This window comes from Manis pentadactyla, chromosome 10 (genome assembly GCF_030020395.1).
Source record: "Manis pentadactyla isolate mManPen7 chromosome 10, mManPen7.hap1, whole genome shotgun sequence".
Taxonomy (NCBI): Eukaryota; Metazoa; Chordata; class Mammalia; order Pholidota; family Manidae; genus Manis; species Manis pentadactyla.
The window spans coordinates 67,306,241-67,328,353 of record NC_080028.1 but is presented as its reverse complement, the minus strand read 5'-3'; the positions used below and the strand labels follow the sequence as shown (position 1 = coordinate 67,328,353).

At 35.6% G+C, this 22,113-nt stretch overlaps 1 protein-coding gene across 1 annotated transcript in view; it reads right to left on the bottom strand.

The window, feature by feature from the left end:
* Positions 1–17,863: 17,863 nt before the first annotated feature.
* Positions 17,864–22,113, bottom strand: part of LOC130679351 (GLIPR1-like protein 2) — a 49,244-nt gene continuing 44,994 nt past the window's right edge. Inside the window, 2 exon segments of the mRNA XM_057487953.1 lie at positions 17,864–18,207; positions 18,290–18,316. Coding sequence (XP_057343936.1) covers positions 17,864–18,207; positions 18,290–18,316 — 371 coding nt within the window.

The following is a 22,113-nucleotide window of genomic DNA, read 5'->3' as shown; positions in this document are numbered from 1 at the left end:
CTATGTGCCTCTGAACAAATTGTTTAGGTGCTCTGAATCTCAGCTTTTTCTTCTGCAAAATGTTGATACTACATGTATCACACAACAAGTTAGTTGTGACAAGTAAAAATAATCAGTTTGTCAAGAGCTTGGCAAAGCATTTAGTATATAGAAGGTACTTGGTCAGGTTTAGCTATTCTAATCGGTGGCAAAAATATAAACATACAGATTGGATTTCTCTGCTTTGGGTCATATAAACTTAAGTTGAATGCAATCTGTTAATATTACTTGTATATTAAGAGCATAGAGTTTGAAGCATCAGAGATCTATCTGTAAATTCGCAGCATCAGTTGAAAGCCTTAAATGCTTATGCTTTCTCTAAATCAAACATTTAAGTGGCACTATGATGATACAAAAGAAAGGTGGAGGGATAAAACAGATTACACAACAGTATTGTAGTGTAGTCCCAATTTTTAAAAAAACTGTATAACTGATAAGATATACACCAACATGCTAATGTTCATTACCTATGGGTCATAAACATATAGTGTTCTTAACACTTTCCTGCATTTTTAATATTTTCTATAATGAATATGTATTAATTTCTGTTCATGAAAAAACATTTTTCATGTACTACTATGAAGATAGGTGTACATCAGATATTGACACCAAGGTGTCCTCTGTGAGCCAGTTGAATCCATAGAGGAACTGCTCCAGACCCTCCCTCCTAGTTAGAATTCTACATAGGGGGAAAAAAAAAAGCCCAGCTGTGCTTCTCTTTGCTAGTTTTTCAGGCCAGCACCTGAAAACAGTATCTATGAGGTGTTCAAACAGTTTATTGGAAAGCAGAAAATGCAGTTGGCTTTATAATTTGGAATCATGTCAAACACCCTCTTAAAATGAGCAGATGTACCAATTTCTATATTTCTTATTAACTTTAATTGGTAAGGCAAGGCCTTTGTATTCATAATACATTTGGAACATTTATCAAAAATTTTAAGCACACATGTATTTTTGACATAACAACTCCATTTCTATGACTGTGACCTATGGCATGACATATACGTGCACCAGGATTCATTGTTCAGAATTGCACAGGGCAACATCACTTGTAAGAACAAAAATTTCCAATAATTACCTTAACATTATGAGATGTTCATACTGTGTTCATACTACAGAATGACACGCAACTGTTAAATAGAATTCTGTAGAAATATTGACAGGGAATGATCTACCTCTCACATTACGTGGAGGAAAGAAGAGGAAGAGAACTATAACAGAATAAGATCCCATTTATATTAAATACACACACACGAATACACATATATAAAACTTAACATGTGTTTGTGTATATATACATATATATTCAGGGTCCTAATATATATATCCCATATGTGTGTGTGTGTATATATATGTAATATGTTTATTAAGCATATTTATATATGTTAGTACATAGAAATACTGAAAAAGATCTAGAAAGGTAAGTAATTATTAACAATGATTATACCTAGAGAAAGTAGTTTTTCAACTTTATATTGTCTGAATTGTTTTAGTTCCTGTATATCTCACACACACACACACACACACACACACACACACTGTATACACATGCCTATCATGTGCCCAGTTCTGATGTAGGTGCCAAGGATACATTAGCAAGCACAGCAGAAGCAGACCATTCTCATGAGAGCTCACACTGCAGAGGCTCATCCCAGGGGCTTTTCACAAGCTGCTGGCTATGTGGTCTAGTCAGACAATGAATAATTGTTTCTGCAGGTTGATCAGACAACTTGTGCTCAGAGTACTGACTCACCACAGGGGAAAAAGGAAAAAGAAAAAACAAGCCCAGATTGAAATACAACAAATAAAACTTTGAAATGTTTAGAAGAAAATATAAAAGATTATATTCAATGAGGTTTTCTTTAAAAAGGACAAGAAAAGCATGAATTGCAAAGAAAATATTAATAAATTTGATCAAACCAAATTTAAAATATCTAATCTTAAAAGTATCAGGAAGAAAACAAAAAGGAAATGTCATAAACTTGAAGAAGATATTTGTACCACACAGAATTAGTAAAAGAATAGAAGCCAGAATTTGTTTTTAAAACACCTACAAGAAGTAAGAAAAAAAGATTACTCAAGAAAAAAAAAATGGGGAAAAGGCATAAACAGATATTTCATGGATAAAGCACAAGTTGTCTGATCTAAGTTTTCTTTGTTGTATTTCAATCTGGGCTTTTTTTTTTTCACACACATGAAAAGATGTTCAACTTCATATGCAATCACAGAAATGCAAACTAAGACCACAATGAGATATGATTTTAATCACTAATGTATTAAAATACAGATGTGACAATGCCAAATATTGGTAAAGATTTGAATCAATGAATATTCATTCACTGCCGGTAGAAATGTAAATCAATTTAATAACTTTGGGGAAGAATTTGGCACCTTCATATAAGTTGAATATTCTATACACAAAGACCAAGCAATTCCTCTTGCAGGTATGCATCCTAGAGAAATTCTTGCATGTGTATACAATGAGAAACGAGTAAGAATATTTATGACATTATCATCCATATACTCAAAAAAATAGAGAAACACCAAATTTCCAGGAAGAGCAGAATGACTAAATGAATTTTAGAAGAGTCACACAATGGAATATATTATGCAGGATAAAAAATGAAAAAACTATAGTTCCTTGTAAACACATGAACCCACTTTCGACACATAATGTGAAATAAGCAAACCACAGTAGACTGCTTATAATACAAATAGTACAACACTCAAACTCAAGAAATACCAAACAATATTTTGTTAGGGAAACAATTTAAAAAACGAAATGACTTTTTTACAATGTAAGGGAATGAGTTCAGGAGAATGGTAATCTTTGAGGAGGGAGGCATGCACTTGGATGGTAAGAGTCACTGCTACAAAGACTGATCAAGTTCCAGTCTTAAGATCAGTGGTGGGTTCCCAAGTAGTCGTTTTACTACTATGCCATATGGTTTATATAAATGTTACTGTGAATTTTACAATTAATTGTTGCATCTTTAAAAAAATTTTAAGATCTACCAAAAGAGGAAAATAAAATCCAAAGATTATGTTTAGCAGTTTGCTTTTCTCCTACCTTCACTTTTATTTCCTTTAGTACTTTCTTAAATATACAAATTTTCAATGTCGTACTCTTCAGATTCTTTCTTGCAGGACAGCATTTTGTCAAAGAAGGACAGGAGTAGATTAGGACTCTACTAATGGTGTACACTTTCAGGTACAATGGGACGATGAAGAGACAACTTTTGATCTGTCAGTAGATGCTAGAGTAAATTTTACTTTATCTGATTGGGTAATACCATAATCACAGGTTCTGGTTGTTTAATCTAACATGCCATTTTGAGGTTAGATTGTAAGGTCTTGCTAGTTCTAAGATTTTAAATTGAAACAGATTATCTCTGCCAGCCTTCAGAGCAGATGTTATGGTAGATTTCCACATTATGGTGAGTTCATGTCTGTAATTTACCATTTCCCATGATTTAACAAAAGTCATTAAAAATGTTGAAGGACTCATGAAGGAAATGTTCTTATCTTTGTATAATATAAAGTATAAATTCTAATTTTTTCAGTACTTTTACAGTAGATTTCCTTTGTATTTGACATTTTAGACTCTTTGAATTTTTCAAAGACCTCTGTAAATTTGGATCAAAAGCAGTTCCACTAACTCCGTATTTTGATTGATATCCTTCTCGGCTAGTCACATTTTTTTTTTTTTTTAAATAATTATTTTTTATTGAAGGGTAGTTGATGCACAGTATTACATTACATTAGTTTCAAGTGTACAACACAGTGGTAGAATATTTATATACATAATTCTAGGTCCAGCTATCACCCTACCAAGCTGTTACAATATCTTGACTATATTCCTTATGCTATACATTACATCCCGGTTACTTATTTATTTTACCATTGGAAGTCTGATCTTTTTTTTTTTTTTTTTTTTTTTTTTTGTGAGGGCATCTCTCATATTTATTGATCAAATGGTTGTTAACGACAATAAAATTCTGTATAGGGGAGTCAATGCTCAATGCACAATCATTAATCCACCCCAAGCCTAATTTTTGTCAGTCTCCAATCGTCTGAGGCATAACAAACAAGTTCTTACATGTAGAACAAATTCTTACATAATGAATGTTACATGGTGAACAGTACAAGGGCAGTCATCACAGAAACTTTCGGTTTTGCTCATGCATTATGAACTCTAAACAGTCAGTTCAAATATGAATACTCATTTGGTTTTTATACTTGATTTATATGTGGATACCACATTTCTCTCTTTATTATTATTATTTTTAATAAAATGCTGAAGTGGTAGGTAGATACAAGATAAAGGTAGAAAACATAGTTTAGTGTTGTAAGAGAGCAAATGTAGATGATCAGGTGTGTGCCTGTAGACTATGTGTTAATCCAAGCTAGACAAGGGCAATAAAACATCCACGTATGCAGAAGATTTCTCTCAAAACAGGGGGGCTGAGGTTTTAGGCCTCACCTCTGTTGATCCCCAATTTCTCACCTGATGATCCCCCTGCGACTGTGCCTGTCTTAGGTTGTTCCTCCCTTGAGGAATCTTACCCGTCTCTGGCTAACCAGTCATCTTCCGGGGCCATACAGGGAAATGTAAAGTTGGTAAGTGAGAGAGAAGCCTTATTGTTTGAAAAGGTTAGCTTTATACTTCTTTGCAGATTTATGCCCTGTGGCTTCTATGCCCAGTATTTGTCTTGAGGTATCTTTACCACTTGGAGGAGTTATGATACTCGGTAACTTTGATATGAGGCACGAATTCTATTTAAGGGTTGTAATTAGGAAGGAAGAAGAAAAGCTATAGAAGTAGCAGGCGGAAGAAAACATGGGAAGATTGATTATTTCTTTGACATATCTTCTTGTAGAGTAACTTCAGCGTATATAGGTTTTAAGCTACTACTTAAATTGCGCACACACATTAACATAATAGGAGTATAGTTACATAACCAAAGCATATCTGTAATTACCAGCCATCTCCAGTGAAACCAAGAAAACCATTAAGGCACCTTAGGCATTTGTGAAAACTTATCTATGATATGGTGGATATTGTCCAACTGAACTTGAACAGTCTGAGAGAAATCAGACAAATTAAAACAACCCATTCCTGGGGACTGTTCACATGCCATATGTTCTTTTAACAGTAAATAGTCTGTAGTTGTAAGAGTTTGGAGCGCTACAATTTGCACTTCTCCAAATTCTTGGTTGAGTTCCAACAGTATAGATCCAGTCAAATTTGTTGTTTTACTGTATGCACAGGCCAGCTTAGATATCTCCTTCTTCATTCCCATGGCAAGTCCAGGAACTGGTGGGATGAGTGCATCTACTGCTGTAGCAGTGCGTGGATCTTTGTTGGGGTTTTTTGATGATCATCTTCTGGCATGAGTCTTCCAGAGAGTGCAGATGTTGGAAGTTCTTTTTCATATCGTATCTTAGTTCATTTTCGGGGTAGCCCAATTAGGCTTTGATCCTCTGTATAAACACAAACAGACCCTTTGCCTACACTTTTATATGCCCTTTATACCCTTGTGTAGAACTCGTTGGAGGTTACCACACAGGAACTGCCCTTTTTTTTTTTTTTTTTTTTTTGCTTTGTTTTTGGTATCACTAATCTACACTTACATGACGAATATTATGTTTACTAGGCTCTCCCCTATACCAGGTCTCCCCTATAAACCCCTTTACAGTCACTGTCCATCAGCATAGCAAAATGTTGTAGAATCACTACTTGCCTTCTCTGTGTTGTACAGCCCTCCCTTTTCTCCTACCCCCCCATGTATGTTAATCTTAATACCCCCCTACTTCTCCCCCCCTTCTCCCTCCCTACCCACCCATCCTCCCCAGTCCCTTTCCCTTTGGTACCTGTTAGTCCATTGTTGAGTTCTGTGATTCTGGTGCTGTTTTGTTCCTTCAGTTTTTCCTTTGTTCTTATATTCCACAGATAAGTGAAATCATTTGGTATTTCTCTTTCTCCGCTTGGCTTGTTTCACTGAGCATAATACCCTCCAGCTCCATCCATGTTGCTGCAAATGATTGGATTTGCCCTTTTCTTATGGCTGAGTAGTATTCCATTGTGTATATGTACCACATCTTCTTTATCCATTCATCTATTGATGGACATTTAGGTTGCTTCCAATTCTTGGCTATTGTAAATAGTGCTGCGATAAACATAGGGGTGCATCTGTCTTTCTCAAACTTGATTGCTGCGTTCTTAGGGTAAATTCCTAGGAGTGGAATTCCTGGGTCAAATGTTAAGTCTGTTTTGAGCATTTTGATATACCTCCATACTGCTTTCCACAATGGTTGAACTAACTTACATTCCCACCAGCAGTGTAGGAGGGTTCCCCTTTCTCCACAGCCTCGCCAATATTTGTTGTTGTTTGTCTTTTGGATGGCAGCCATCCTTACTGGTGTGAGGTGATACCTCATTGTAGTTTTAATTTGCATTTCTCTGATAATTAGCGATGTGGAGCATCTTTTCATGTGTCTGTTGGCCATCTGTATTTCTTTTTTGGAGAACTGTCTGTTCAGTTCCTCTGCCCATTTTTTAATTGGGTTATTTGTTTTTTGTTTGTTGAGGCGTGTGAGCTCCTTACATATTCTGGACGTCAAGCCTTTATCGGATGTGTCATTTTCAAATATATTCTCCCATACTGTAGGGATCCTTCTTGTTCTATTGATGGTGTCTTTTGCTCTACAGAAGCTTTTCAGCTTAATATAGTCCCACTTACTCATTTTTGCTGTTGTTTTCCTTGCCCGGTGAGATATGTTCAAGAAGAGGTTACTCATGTTTATGTCTAAGAGGTTTTTGCCTATGTTTTCTTCCAAGAGTTTAATGGTTTCGTGACTTACATTCAGGTCTTTGATCCATTTTGAGTTTACTTTTGTATATGGGGTTAGACAATGGTCCAGTTTCATTCTCCTACATGTAGCTGTCCAGTTTTGCCAGCACCACCTGTTGAAGAGACTGTCATTTCGCCATTGTATGTCCATGGCTCCTTTATCAAATATTAATTGACCATATATGTCTGGGTTAATATCTGGATTCTCTAGTCTGTTCCATTGGTCTGTGGCTCTGCTCTTGTGCCAGTACCAAATTGTCTTGATTACTATGGCTTTATAATAGAGCTTGAAGTTGGGGAGTGAGATCCCCCCTACTTTATTCTTCTTTCTCAGGATTGCTTTGGCTATTCGGGGTCTTTGGTGGTTCCATATGAATTTTTGAATTATTTGTTCCAGTTCATTGAAGAATGTTGCTGGTAGTTTCATAGGGATTGCATCAAATCTGTATATTGCTTTGGGCAGGATGGCCATTTTAACGATATTAATTCTTCCTAGCCACGAGCATGGGATGAGTTTCCATCTGTTAGTGTCCCCTTTAATTTCTCTTAAGAGTGACTTGTAGTTTTCAGAGTATAAGTCTTTCACTTATTTGGTTAGGTTTATTCCTAGGTATTTTATTTTTTTGGATGCAATTGTGAATGGAATTGTTTTCCTGATTTCTCTTTCTGTTGGTTCGTTGTTAGTATATAGGAAAGCCACAGATTTCTGTGTGTTGATTTTGTATCCTGCAACTTTGCTGTATTCCGATATCAGTTCTAGTAGTTTTGGGGTGGAGTCTTTAGGGTTTTTTATGTACAGTATCATGTCATCTGCAAATAGTGACAGTTTAACTTCTTCTTTACCAATCTGGATTCCTTGTATTTCTTTATTTTGTCTGATTGCCGTGGCTAGGACCTCCAGTACTATGTTAAATAACAGTGGAGAGAGTGGGCATCCCTGTCTAGTTCCCGATCTCAGAGGAAATGCTTTCAGCTTCTCGCTGTTCAATATAATGTTGGCTGTGGGTTTTTCATAGATGGCCTTTATTATGTTGAGGTACTTGCCCTCTATTCCCATTTTGCTGAGAGTTTTTAACATGAATGGATGTTGAACTTTGTCAAATGCTTTTTCAGCATCTATGGAGATGATCATGTGGTTTTTGTCTTTCTTTTTGTTGATGTGGTGGATGATGTTGATGGACTTTCGAATGTTGTACCATCCTTGCATCCCTGGGATGAATCCCACTTGGTCATGGTGTATGATCCTTTTGATGTATTTTTGAATTCGGTTTTCTAATATTTTGTTGAGTATTTTTGCATCTACGTTCATCAGGGATATTGGTCTGTAGTTTTCTTTTTTGGTGGGGTCTTTGCCTGGTTTTGGTATTAGGGTGATGTTAGCTTCATAGAATGAGTTTGGGAGTATCCCCTCCTCCTCTATTTTTTGGAAAACTTTAAGGAGAATGGGTATTATGTCTTCCCTGTATGTCTGATAAAATTCCGAGGTAAATCCATCTGGCCCGGGGGTTTTGTTCTTTGGTAGTTTTTTGATTACCGCTTCAATTTCGTTGCTGGTAATTGGTCTGTTTAGATTTTCTGTTTCTTCCTGGGTCAATCTTGGAAGGTTATATTTTTCTAGGAAGTTGTCCATTTCTCCTAGGTTTCCCAGCTTGTTAGCATATAGGTTTTCATAGTATTCTCCAATAATTCTTTGCATTTCCGTGGGGTCCGTCGTGATTTTTCCTTTCTCGTTTCTGATACTGTTGATTTGTGTTGACTCTCTTTTCTTCTTAATAAGTCTGGCTAGAGGCTTATCTATTTTGTTTATTTTCTCGAAGAACCAGCTCTTGGTTTCATTGATTTTTGCTATTGTTTTATTCTTCTCAATTTTATTTATTTCTTCTCTGATCTTTATTATGTCCCTCCTTCTGCTGACCTTAGGCCTCATCTGTTCTTCTTTTTCCAATTTCGATAATTGTGACATTAGACCATTCATTTGGGATTGCTCTTCCTTTTTTAAATATGCTTGGATTGCTATATACTTTCCTCTTAAGACTGCTTTTGCTGTGTCCCACAGAAGTTGATGCTTAGTGTTGTTGTTGTCATTTGTTTCCATATATTGCTGGATCTCCATTTTGATTTGGTCATTGATCCATTGATTATTTAGGAGCGTGTTGTTAAGCCTCCATGTGTTTGTGAGCCTCTTTGCTTTCTTTGTACAGTTTATTTCTAGTTTTATGCCTTTGTGGTCTGAAAAGTTGGTTGGTAGGATTTCAATCTTTTGGAATTTTCTGAGGCTCTTTTTGTGGCCGAGTATGTGGTCTATTCTGGAGAATGTTCCATGTGCACTTGAGAAGAATGTATATCCCGCTGCTTTTGGATGTAGAGTTCTATAGATGTCTATTAGGTCTATCTGCTCTACTGTGTTGTTCAGTGCTTCCATGTCCTTACTTATTTTCTGCCCAGTGGATCTATCCTTTGGGGTGAGTGGTGTGTTGAAGTCTCCTAGAATGAATGCATTGCAGTCTATATCCCCCTTTAGTTCTGTTAGTATTTGTTTCACATATGCTGGTGCTCCTGTGTTGGGTGCATATATATTTAGAATGGTTATATCCTCTTGTTTGACTGATCCCTTTATCATTATGTAGTGTCCTTCTTTATCTCTTGTTACTTTCTTTGTTTTGAAGTCTATTTTGTCTGATATTAGTACTGCAACTCGGCTAGTCACATTTTTATCTTCTTCTTATATTATGTCTTTCCCCTGAATATCAGGCATCTTCAGTATATGCTAAAGAATGAATGTTGTAGAAGGAATAAAAGATTTAGAGTATTAGGACATGAGTTCAAACCCGGTTTACTTACTAACTAGGTCAATTTACTTAACTTTTCTGGACTTGAATTTAGGTGTTTGGAAGATGGAGAAAATAATTGTATTAGTCAGGACTTTTATGTTTGCAATTCAATTCAGTTTCCAAACTCAGTTCAAATTGTTCAGAGAACTTCACATTTTGGAAGTTAACAAGTCAACACAATTAGATCCAGCATGTCATAAGTCTCTTTCACATCCCTCTTCTCTGCTTCTCTCCAAATTTTCACTACCTTATGCAAATAAACTCTTATTTGGTGGTAAAAACTGCTTCCAAATGACCCAGAGTCACATTCTTCTAGTTTAACAAGCACAGAAGGAAAAAAGGGCAGGAATTCTGTCACCTAACATCTTATTGGTCTTTCTTTGGACATATGCTCACTCCCAAGCTAATCACTGCTCCAAGATGTATGAGCTGTTATAATGGGTCCACCTGGGGTCACATATTCACACCCGAGAAGAAAGAAACAGACAAAGTATCTGATGGACTCATAATGACCACCCGAATTGGACAATAGGAGTAGTATCCAGACAAAAATATCAACTTTCCACCCAATAATAATTCCTCTTGGTAGGGTCTAATGAAGGCTGAAAACTTGGGACAGAGTACTTTGTATATTGTAAAATACATTAAATCTTAGGTTAATGTGATTTTTTTAAAAAAAAACAATATGAAGAAATTGAAAGAGGAATGTAAGATCATATTAGAATGAAGCATCTATTCATTTATTGTTTAAGAGTGGGGAAATTGTTGTATATTCTTTACAAAGAAAATTATCTACAAGATAAAGCAAATAAATACTAGTTTTGTCTTTAATATAAATTTTTGGAGAAATGAAAGCCACAGTAAAATCCTTAATGTCTTTATGTGTCCACGATAAATGTATCCTTTTCTATCAAGGACCAGAAGTGCTCAGGGGTATGAACCTGTCATGATCACTTACTTTAATAATGGGTGTGAAGTAAATGCATCTCTTTGGATGGATAATCTTTTCCAAGGATCATTACAGCATCTGTAAAACTATATATTTTTGTAAAATTGGACAGTTGGAATGACCTGCAAAGTTCATCAAATCTCTGCCATGGCTTTAGAAGGACAATCAAAACCTTCCAGGGAAGTAACTATCTTGGAATAGATTATTTTTTAAGTGAAAAAAAATTTTTTTTAATCATAACAATATCATTTATTGAGAGGCTTCTCTGAATGAGCCAGGCCTTATAGAGGAGGCAGAGATCGAGAGAATAACTCCATTCTTAAAGCAACTCTGCAAAGTATATGAGACTAAGAGAAATGAAAACAATTTGGTCAAGATGTTGAAGTTAGGATTTTTATCCAGGTCTGTCAAATTCCTTGTTATTGTGATACACTGTCTTCTTGGAAATGTCATTGTTTTAGTTGTCTATTGCTGAAATAGATTTTTTAAATGTCCCCAGAGAGTTTCTCTGGAGAATCTACGTTTCACACAATAAATCAAGACCCACCTTCACCACTTGCCTTCAGACTGTCAGAAAATAATTGGATTACACTATAGCTCTCAGGACAGTGGTTCCTAAACCTGTTCTCATCACAACCATTTGGGAAACTATAAAATACAGACTTTTGGGGCCCCACTCTGGACTTACTGAATCAGTCAGAAATGAGGCTTGTTTGTGTTTTTTTTTTAAAAAAGCTTCTCCCAGGTCCCTTTTTTTGAATCACTTTGATCCATGCACTGGCTTTGGGGAATCACAGAGTTGAGGACAGAGGAGAAATTTAATCAAGACTCTAAGATGCCAACACCAAGTGAAGTATGTCTTACTATCATATAAAACACTGGAGGAGAAACAAGCGAGACGTTTTAACTTTTGGAGCTCTAACTGTATGTAGGAACTTTGTGACTCTCTACGTTTTATAATTTTATTTTCAAAATTGTGATGCTAATACACTGAATATTGACTATTAGATCCAATTCTAAAACCTCTGCAGGCAGAGGCAGCAGATTCCCTATGTCCTCTTGATGTTGAGAAATGCTAGAAAAAAGAAATGAGATTACAATGAAGAGGAGAAAGGATAAGTAGACAAGCTTTCAACATTTTGTATTACAATTTCTGAATTTATTGAGAATGGCTCCATTCTTTCTGAAAAGGTTATCAGTTCACTCCCAAATGATGAACTCTCATGCAGTCATTAAGGCACTCTTGTGGAGAATTTTAATGAGATCAAACTGTATAAAGGATTTTGCATCTTCATCTCTCTTTTTTTGGCATTGCATCATAAGCATTTTCCATGCAGGCAGTTATAATTCTTCACATATATGTTGACATACACATGAAAAGTATGCATATAGCATATACATAATCTGTATATAAATATATCAGAATATTAGCATATTAACAATGGTGGGATTATAGATAATTTTAATTTTACCATTTTTTGTGTTTTTCAACTATTTTCAATTAGAAAAAAATACAGCCCTTTAGAAAATGTAATCAGTTTTGCACTTTTCTCAAAATTACTAAAACAAAGCAACCATACACCAGCTTAGTCTCAAAAATAAAATATAAACCTTCACCAAATAGGGAAAGTTTCTGGGAGTAATTAAGAATGACAATTCATTTACTGATTTGTAACTGGAATTTATCTGACCTAAATCAACCACCCCATTACTCTTTTAGTAATTTTCTAATATTTATAAAAGGATGAATTATATTTATAAACAGGAAAACACTATTAAAATAACTTTAAAGTCCAAACTCTACATTGGAAGGAACTGTTTTACCCAAGATAGTTTTTTACTAGAGATGAAAACAGCTGGTTTTGCTCTAACTCTGTTATTTTATCTCTTGGTATGGTTGTTAACATTTTGCTTTTTCTTTCTCATGGACTGCCTCTCTTTAGGATCTTGGCACAATTTTACCAGGATAAATATCTATGTCCTGTATTCAACATTATCCATCCTCATCAACCTTAACCAGTCTCCTGAGGGGATGAGTTCCTACACCATCACTGTGCTTGGGAGGTTAAAGAGGCAACTTTTGTTCCTGATGACTAACCGGCAGCCTCAGTATATCCACCTTGGTATACCGGATCAGCTAAGTGCTTGGAGTTCTACCACAGGAAACCCTTCAATATGTCCAGATACACACTGAATGTCCCAGATAAGAAATGGCTGCTGGGAATTGTTTATTATCATACCCACACAGACCAGATGTGGTTTTTTCATCATGAATATCACCACCACCACCACCACCACCATCAACATTATTTGTTTTGCATATTGCTGCATCCAAAGTGCCAAGAATAGTACCAGTCATAACAGGTACTCAAAAATATTTGTTAAGTGGATGAATGAATGAGCCACATGGAAATTTGAACCTGAAAATAGAGAAATATGTTCTTTTTACAAAATGTGTTCACATGATAATATGCAATTATTCACCCAGCAAGTCAGATTAACTAATGAGAACCATCTCCCACTCATTTTTATGGAAGTAATTAATACGGACTAAGGTTCAAGGAACTAGTTTTCTAATAACCTTCAGTTATAATTCCCAACAAAGAGTTTTTACATACCTGTGCTGGCATTTATCAACTAACTGGGGAGAAAAAGGACATCAGGAAAAAGATAAGTCTATTAACAGGTAGACTGAGATGCAAGAAGAGCCAGGTCATAGATACTTCAGCTGTTTAGAAGAGGAAGCGGCTAATTGAGAAATAAGGATATTTCATATGGTTTTCTGTAGGAGATGAAATTTAAGCTCATCAGAAAGGGTGGGACTCAGACAAGCAGTAAGTGAAAAGCAGAAATTTCATGGTGTGAATGGAATAATATTTGAAATCAGAAAAGTTCATTCTGTTCAGGAAACTACAGAAGTGTAAGGAGAAAAGTATGGATTCACAGGTAGAGTGCGACTGTAGATTCTGCTGTAATTTTCATTCTGTTTATGTTTTATAAATATGAAACTCTTCAAATTTATAAAAAAGGTATAGAGAGTTATATAATAGATATCTACGTATTCATCACAGACTACAGAGATTTTAAAGTTTATCATCTGTGCTTGACTCTTGGCAATGTTGTAATGGCATGATTTTGTATTTGCAGGACAGGCTTAGCCTGGGCTTTTCAAGCTGGAGGTAGGCAGCAAGTTGAAGGGATAATGCCAACACCATGGGATTAACATGAGGAGTTTTCTTCAACTCCAAACCCTGTTCAGAGACTGAGGAGGTAGGAAAAAGTGAAGTATAGTAATTTTCCCAGTAAATAATGTTAAACATTTTTAACTATTTAATACTGATACATCATGCAAGTAAATGAAAAAAAGTAAAGATCCATTATGCGAGGAAGCAAAAACTGATGTGAATGTTTAATTAAAGAATATCAAAGAAAAACATCCATGTCTACACCTACCCAAGGTTACGTTCCCAGATCCCATGCCGAGTGTGAGCCCCTCCTCCTCCCAGATTTATTCAGTCCAGTTGAACTTGAGTGGGCAGGTGCTTTTTGCAATTACCTCTTCAGGACAAAAATGTTGATTTTCTGCTAGGGAAGGGAAGGAAAAGGTATCATCCAGTGCTCCGTACTTCCCCCAGCCCACACGGCTGACCAACCTGGGTTCCAAGCAACCTTCTATTGAGTGATGCAGACAAGTTCGCAGCTATGCTGTATAATTTCAGGTCCTATCCCCCGCCAAGTGACTCTAGCTCCTCCTCCCCTATTGCTTACATTGCTCCTTGTGAACATTCTGCCCTCACTCCTGCTCTTCCTCAGCCTCCCTTTGTGTAATGTCTTTTACCACAGAGCACTGTAGCTCATCACTAGGAGAAAGTACAGAATCTGTAGCAAACCCAACAATCTTCACCTTTATCTAGTTTCAAAGAATACCATACTTGACCCTTGATCATTTAAATGGAGGACTCAAGACACCATTGATCACCAATGCTTTGTCAATATGTATTAAGTGTCCTCATTCTTTCATACTTTCTCAAGCCCTCAGCTAAAGACAATGCAAACAGAAAACTAACATCACAAAAACAACATCACAACATCACTGTGTCATATCCATCCCCTTTGTTATCCTAGTTTTCCCCACAGAGATTTATCCATATTGGATATGGAGTCTGTGTGCCATTTCTAATGGCTGTTACTCTGCACAGCTGCAACACTCACGACTGACAGATAAGTCACAAACACTTGAGAACATCAAACAGGTTTTTTGTGAAAAAGATACAAGAGAACGTCAGGATATATGGCAGAGAGGTTAGCAACATTCTCCAGGACCAAAGGGCACAAAGTTCCTAGTACTAAACTTCACGAGCATATGTGTGGCTGCAGAGGCTAAAATATAAATGAATGAAAGACTAAAAGTATATCTGTCTTCCTCTGGTTCAGTCATTTGCTAGAACATTCCTGCACATAATGTAGTCTAGACACTTCCTTATCAGGGCCAGACGCATTTCAGCAGTTTCAGAGTTTTGCAATGAAGATTAGAATACATAGTACTTTAAGGAATGAACCAAATGCTCAGCCATAATTTCAGATCATTATCTAGGCCAGAATGCCCTGGCCAAAGTACATTCCTGAACTGAGTGCTATGGAAACAGAATAAAAGTAATTTTCTCTGGCATCTGCAGGATTCATGCTAATAATCCCTTATGCTGGCTGAGTCGATTTATAATTTGTATAACAAAGATAAAAATAAGAATTTTAAGTACATACGGTATGTGGCTCTGATTTACAAGGAGATGATACCAAGAACAAAGACTTGGGATATAGAACTTAAGAAGATGCTCTGTTCCTTGGACCATCATGCTCTGAAGACATCTATACAGTTTAGTGTCATTGTTGTTCATGCTATTTCAGAATAATGAAAATAACTTTGTAACTTATGAATGAACTTTCTAAGTAAGAATGTCCTGTAAGTTACAGAATCCAAACTCAACATAACCCGAGGAAAAGGTTTTCCATCCTTAGTGGATGGAAAGAGGGTATATTCTGGAAATAAAGGTATGTGAAATGTTGTGATAAAACTAGGTATCAGGGACAACAGTTTTTCAGTGCTTCTCTTTCCATTGTGTTCCCTTCTTTCCTTCCCTGCAGGCTGTTAAATAGCCTCAGAGCTTTACATGTGAAAACTGTAGCCCCCAAGGACAACCTGCCCTGAATGTCTGTCTAGATTCCAGAAACCAAGGACTATGATCATACCCAGCTGTGATTAGTGGATCATCCCAAAGCTAGGAAGATAGAATCACAATAATAAGGTGAGTATTCCCATGGCAACCTGTAGATATGGAAAGTGAGGGAGGGAGGATAGGAAAGACAATGGAAAAACAATATTCAGAAAAATGAGAGTTTAAGGAAATATAATAATGTATCCACAATTTCCACATGTCCTGGGTGGAAATAAGCCTACAGCAGAATTTCCCAACCTCAGCCCTCTGGCCGTCTTAGATGGGGTAAGTCTTTGCTGTGGGACATCTTGTGCATTACTGGGTATTTAGCAGCATGCCTGGCCTCTTCCCACTGGATGCCTGCAGCACTGTCAAGATTGCAGCAGTCCTGTTTTCGGATATTGTCAAATGTCCTGGGGGTGTAGAGGGAGGTAACAAAATGTTCCCCAATTAAGAACCACTGGCCTACAGCAATCACCTTCCATGAAATTACTTAGGGAATATGCTGAAGAGTAGATGCAAAAAAATAGAAGTTAGATATGTAGATACATAATGAATTAGTCACAGGGTTGTAATTGTACAAGGTATCATGAAGAATTTATGCTTATAAGTGCATCAGAATGCTCAAAAATTAATTTGTCCTCTATCCTAGTGAAACCACTTCACAAATCCAAAGTCAGTTTTCTGAAAATTTTAATATTGGACATGATACCAACCATAGGGTGGTTTTAAGCATTAAATAATTATGTGAACATACTTTGGAAGCTATGAGATGGTATACAAATATAATATAGTAATAAATAAAATAACTGTGGAGAACCAGCCCTTTTCTCTACCTAAAGCTTTTCTTCAGGAGGCTGGGTAGAAAAGAGGTAGATTTCATAGAAATAAAATACACATATATCTAAAAAGCAGAGATCTTGAAAATAACAAAACAAAGCAAATGGAAACAAACAAACAAAACCCCAGAAACTAAAAAATCTAACAAGACATAGTTCAGGGTTTTTTTGTATAGTTTTCCCATTTAAGAACAGGCTTTTCATATAATAGAATTAACAAATACAGCATTGATACCATTTTGTGTATTTTGGCTATGATAGATATTTTTATGTAGTTCATTTATTAGTCTTAGAAGTGGGGAGCAGTTATTTATACTACTAATTTATGAACTTCCATTATACATATTGAATAACTACAGGTAAATAACTATTATATAATAAACATTTTATTTTTTCACATACTTTTGGGAGCAGCCAGATTGCTCATTCACAACTGATTGCATGCTTGACATTTATTAGCCCTTGGTAGCAACAAATTATATAGCCTAGTAAAGAATTACAGCAAGGCTTTAATGAAATTGAACATGAAGTAAAAATGATAAATTTGTCTAGGAGCATATGCAATACCACTTACACCTTTCTAAACACATACATTGCAAAGATAAATAATGATATACCTTGGTATTATATGAAAAATATCACCACCATCACTGTCACCACTACCAATAACATCTATAATAGCAATGATAAAAACAACGAAACCCAAAGTTGTTAAATGTTCTGAATTTGGAATTGTTTTGCCCACCTCACATGTATGATCCTAATACTCAAGAAACTTATTAACTAATTTAAAAATATTTAAACCACAGAGATAGAAACATATTTAGAAAATGGTAATTCCCTCCTTTATCAGGATGACATAGTGAAACCTTAAGGTTAATTAGACTGGTCAATCTTTTTCAGTATTTTTATCATCACATCTTTATTTGATCTTAGTGTTTCAAGAGCTTGTCTTTCAATACTTACTATAAAATACATGTTTTTAATTTGTGTCTTTGTTTTTTAAACTTAAATGTGTTGAATAAGTATGGGAAAGAGAAAGAAATAAAAGGTATTGCAACAGTGGTGTGACCAGTCTTTCTTCTTAAAGCTCAGTGTTTTATTTTTTACATTTTTTGCCTTTTTTTGTTGTTCTATCCTATGATAAATCTTGTACTGCCTCTTCTTCCTCAACCTCCTCCCTTCCTCTTCACTGTGCCTCTTCCTCTTCCTCTTCCTCTTCCTCCAGTATGTCCTCCTCCTTTTCCACGTCTTCCTCCAGCTCTACCTCTATCTCTTCATGTTCTGGCTTCCCTTCAGCTACCCCAGAGGCATATACCAACTGTTGTTCCAATAATGTATTTGGAAACTGAGACTGTATGAGCAATACAATTATGGTACATATTGAAAAACGTATCATTCTCAGTAAGATTACAAATATGCACAGTGGATCACACACAATTGGCCGGGGCACTTCCCATCTTGGATACCAAAATCGGTAATCTGTAAATAGGGAAGCAACTGAAAGCTCGATTTCACACAATGTAATTAAATCGTTCAATAAATAAAAAGCAACAATATATACATATGGCTTCATCATGATCTGCATTACCTAGAAAGAGAAAGAAAGTCCATAAAGAATTACATAAAATTTCTTCTTTCTCTAAAAATGAGGATAATTTTTCCAATAATAATGACATCATTCTCCTAATTCTCAGGCATAATCCCGTCATCTTTGATGTCCCCCCTCCAACCGGTAGCCAGTCATAAAGAACAAGATATTCTTTTTTAGGAAAAGTCAGCCTGGTTGGCTTGAGAGAACATGGAAGTATAGGAGTGAAGACATGTGGATTCTAGTATAATTCTATCTCTGAATAACTGTGTCACCTATAACTCACTTCACTTCTGCCCTCTAAAGACTGTTCCAGCTGCAATATTCTAGGATTCAATAACATCCCTTATTTTCATCTCTTATTTCTCCCCCTAGATCATTCCAAATTGATCTGAATCTACTCACTTTCCTCATTCAATTAGTATTTTCAGAAGTTTTCAGTTGCTCTTCATTTCCTGAAAGGCAAAATCAACTTTATGGCCTGGAATTGTTTTTTCTATCTAGTCTAATGTTATCACAATACTTTTCAGGGAATAAATTTCTTTTCCAAGATTAGATAATCATTCCTGGGTTCCACTAGGAAGGAGAGTGGGAGGATAAATTAATTTTCACACAGTGGCAACCAGGGGTTTTATTTTGCAATGACACTACCTTTAGAGGAAAACTTAGAAATCACTTTTCAGGCACCTTGGACATGAACTGAACTACTATTGGATCTTTGAGGCTATTTAGGCTTTTGAGCTTGGCCTTATTTATTACTTCATATTTTATGTATGATTTCTACTTTAGGGCTCCTTTTAAAAAATCTTTTACCATGTAGTTTATATTTTCTGTACTTCATTCTGTGTATGTGCATCTATTGATGATAGTATGAGCAATGATGCAGTCAGTATGTTTCCTCTTGGCATTTTCCTTCATTTCTCATCACTAAATTTCATTGATTATATTCTTCTTATACTTTTGCATTTGATTAAATATTTAAACACATTTATATTTACTTGCATCTCTATTGATTTGTTTATCAGCCTTAAATAATTTATTTTGACCTGTGGGTACAAAAAAAATGAGAAAATTAAGCACATTTTTCCACCTCTCTCTTCTCCTCCCAAGTTTCACTAATTACATCATTTGTATATTGCCACAATTTATTTTTATTTATATTTTTTGTAATTATATATTCAGATTTGTTTTAGTCTTCATCAGTCAGTTAAGATTCAAGGCTTATGGATATTTCTTTCAGTGCAGCTTTTTATTTTGCCAGTCCTCTCTCCTTTTTCACGAAAGTCATCCTCTAGGAGTTTTTTCAGGAAGTGCTCATGAGAACTATACACCACAAGTTACTGCATGTTTCCACAATATTTGCCAATTTGCTTATACTTGAATAATAGATTTGGCTGTATACAAGTTCTTGGTTGACACCTCTTGCATTAAGGTCTATTTAGGATCCCTCCACTTTCCCTGAGCAATGCCTGTTATTGTTTGACGCCAGCCTGAATTTTCACCCTAGGCAGGATTGTCAATTGCCAAGCAGCAGTTACTATCACACCAGTGTAAAGCTGATTCTGTATTGCAGAGCTGAAACTGGGAACTACCTACCTTTCTGTGAATTCCTTTCTCTGCATAGCTGCTTCAGGTTAGCGTTTTCCAATGACAGGAGTGCAAGTGACAGTTGGAAGACTTAAGAGAAGTGGAGACCACTATTCTCAAACGTGACTTAGCCAGAGACCTGAACGAATGTGAGATTCACAGTGGCTTCTTGGTAGAATGGGAAACCATCTGCTTAGCTGCTGAACACTGAGATGATTAGTAGGAGCTTTCTCAAAGATTCTTGAAAATTGCAGCAATTTCCTGGCAATCTTTTGATAGCCACGTTTTATGAAACACCTGTTGGTGTTTGAAGTTAAGAGGTCTTCAATGTCTTCTCTGACTTTTAGAGCATAGTTAACTGCCCTTTCATGGCAAATTTTCTGTTCTATGCTGCCCTACAGTTTACAGCATTCATGGAAGCTGTATTTCCTATGTTGAATACTAAATTGTCAGAATACTTAGAGTAAATGTTTTCCTGACTAAACCCAGAAACATTAAACTCTCTAATGAGCTATTTCACATTTTTGTTTGGATATTTAAAGGATTTCTTTTCCTATAACTTACTAGGCAATGTTCAAATGGTGACTATATTGTGTTGCTTTTTCCAGGCACATAGTATGCGCTTTTTAAATTTTTTTCTTTACAAGGTTGTTTTTATTTTACTTATTTTTAAGCTGAGGTATAATTAATATATATCATTATATTTCAGGTGTACACGTAATGACTCAGCATTTGTATATAGTGTGAAATGATCAGCACAATAAGTCTAGTTAACATCTGTCACCACATAGTTTCAAATATTTTTCTTGAGATGAAAATTTTTAAGATCTACTCTCTTAATAACTTTCAAATATACAACATAGTATATATATATGTGTGTGTGTGTACACACACACACACACACACACACACACACACAATACTGTAGGTACTATAGTCTTCATGCTATATATTACATCCTTATGGATTATTTATACTATAACTCAGTGGAAATTTGTACCTTTGATTCTTTTCATCCATTTTGCCAAACCCCCCAACTCTGGCAGCCACTGATCTGTTTTCTGTATCTGCAAGCTTGATTTTTTTTGGGGGGGATTTCATATACAAGTGAGATCAAATGGTATTTCTCTTTCTCTGTCTTATTTCATTTATTAGCATAATTCCCTCAAGGCCCATCCATGTTGCAAATGGCAATATTTATTTCTTTTTTATGGTTGAATAGTATTACATTTCACATATATACCACATTTTGTTTTTTCCAGCCATCCACTGATGGACACTTAAGTGGTTTCCCTACCTTGGCTATTGTAAATAATGCTGCAGTGAACATGGAAGTATGAATGTCTTTTTGAGCTAGTGCTTTTGTTTTCTTCAGATATATTTCCAGAAGCAAAATTGTTCTACCCTGGGACAGCTCTATTTTTAGTTTTAGGTGGTTCCTCCTAACTGTTTTCCATAGTGACTGCACCAATTTACTTTCCATAGTATGCACTTTAATTGTTAAAGAAAGTACTTCTGAAGCTTTTTTTATTATTTCCTCAAATATCTATCTGTAGCTTTATTTTCTGTTCTACTATTTTGGCATCTTGAGGCATCCAAGTATTTGTACATTAAACCTGATTTATCAATGTTCATTTATAATTTTTCTTAATCTTTTAAATTCCTTGCTAGTATTTTTCAGTCATGACATATCCTTTACTGTTTTTCCCAGCCTTTTTCATTCTTTGTGCAATTTTCAATGTGATCTTCTCCTTTGTAATGGTTTTACTTTTTCCTATTAAGGTTTTCCTATGTTCTGCTAGTGGTTTTATCTTCTGTTGTCTTGTCGCATCTTCCTTGACCTCGGTTTCTTTGCTTTGATCTGTTATTTTAAGTTGCTTTATTACGTTTTTTTAAAGATGGCTTTTCTGGTCTCATTTTTTATCTGTTCCATGGCAGTATTATTCTGATGAGCATTTTTCTTTTGCCATTTGTTTGGTTTTCTTTTTTTGAGTTTCTCATATAGATCATGTGTCCGTCTTTTTCAGTGGTATTTTGTTTCCTTTTCTATGCTGTTTTGCAAATTACCACAAACTTAACAACTTAAAGCAACACACATATATTATCTCACAGTTTCTGTGATGAGGAGTCCAGGCATGGCTTGGCTGGGTTGTCTGCTTCAGGGTCTCAACAAAAAAAAAACACAAAAAAAACCAAAATCAACCTAACAG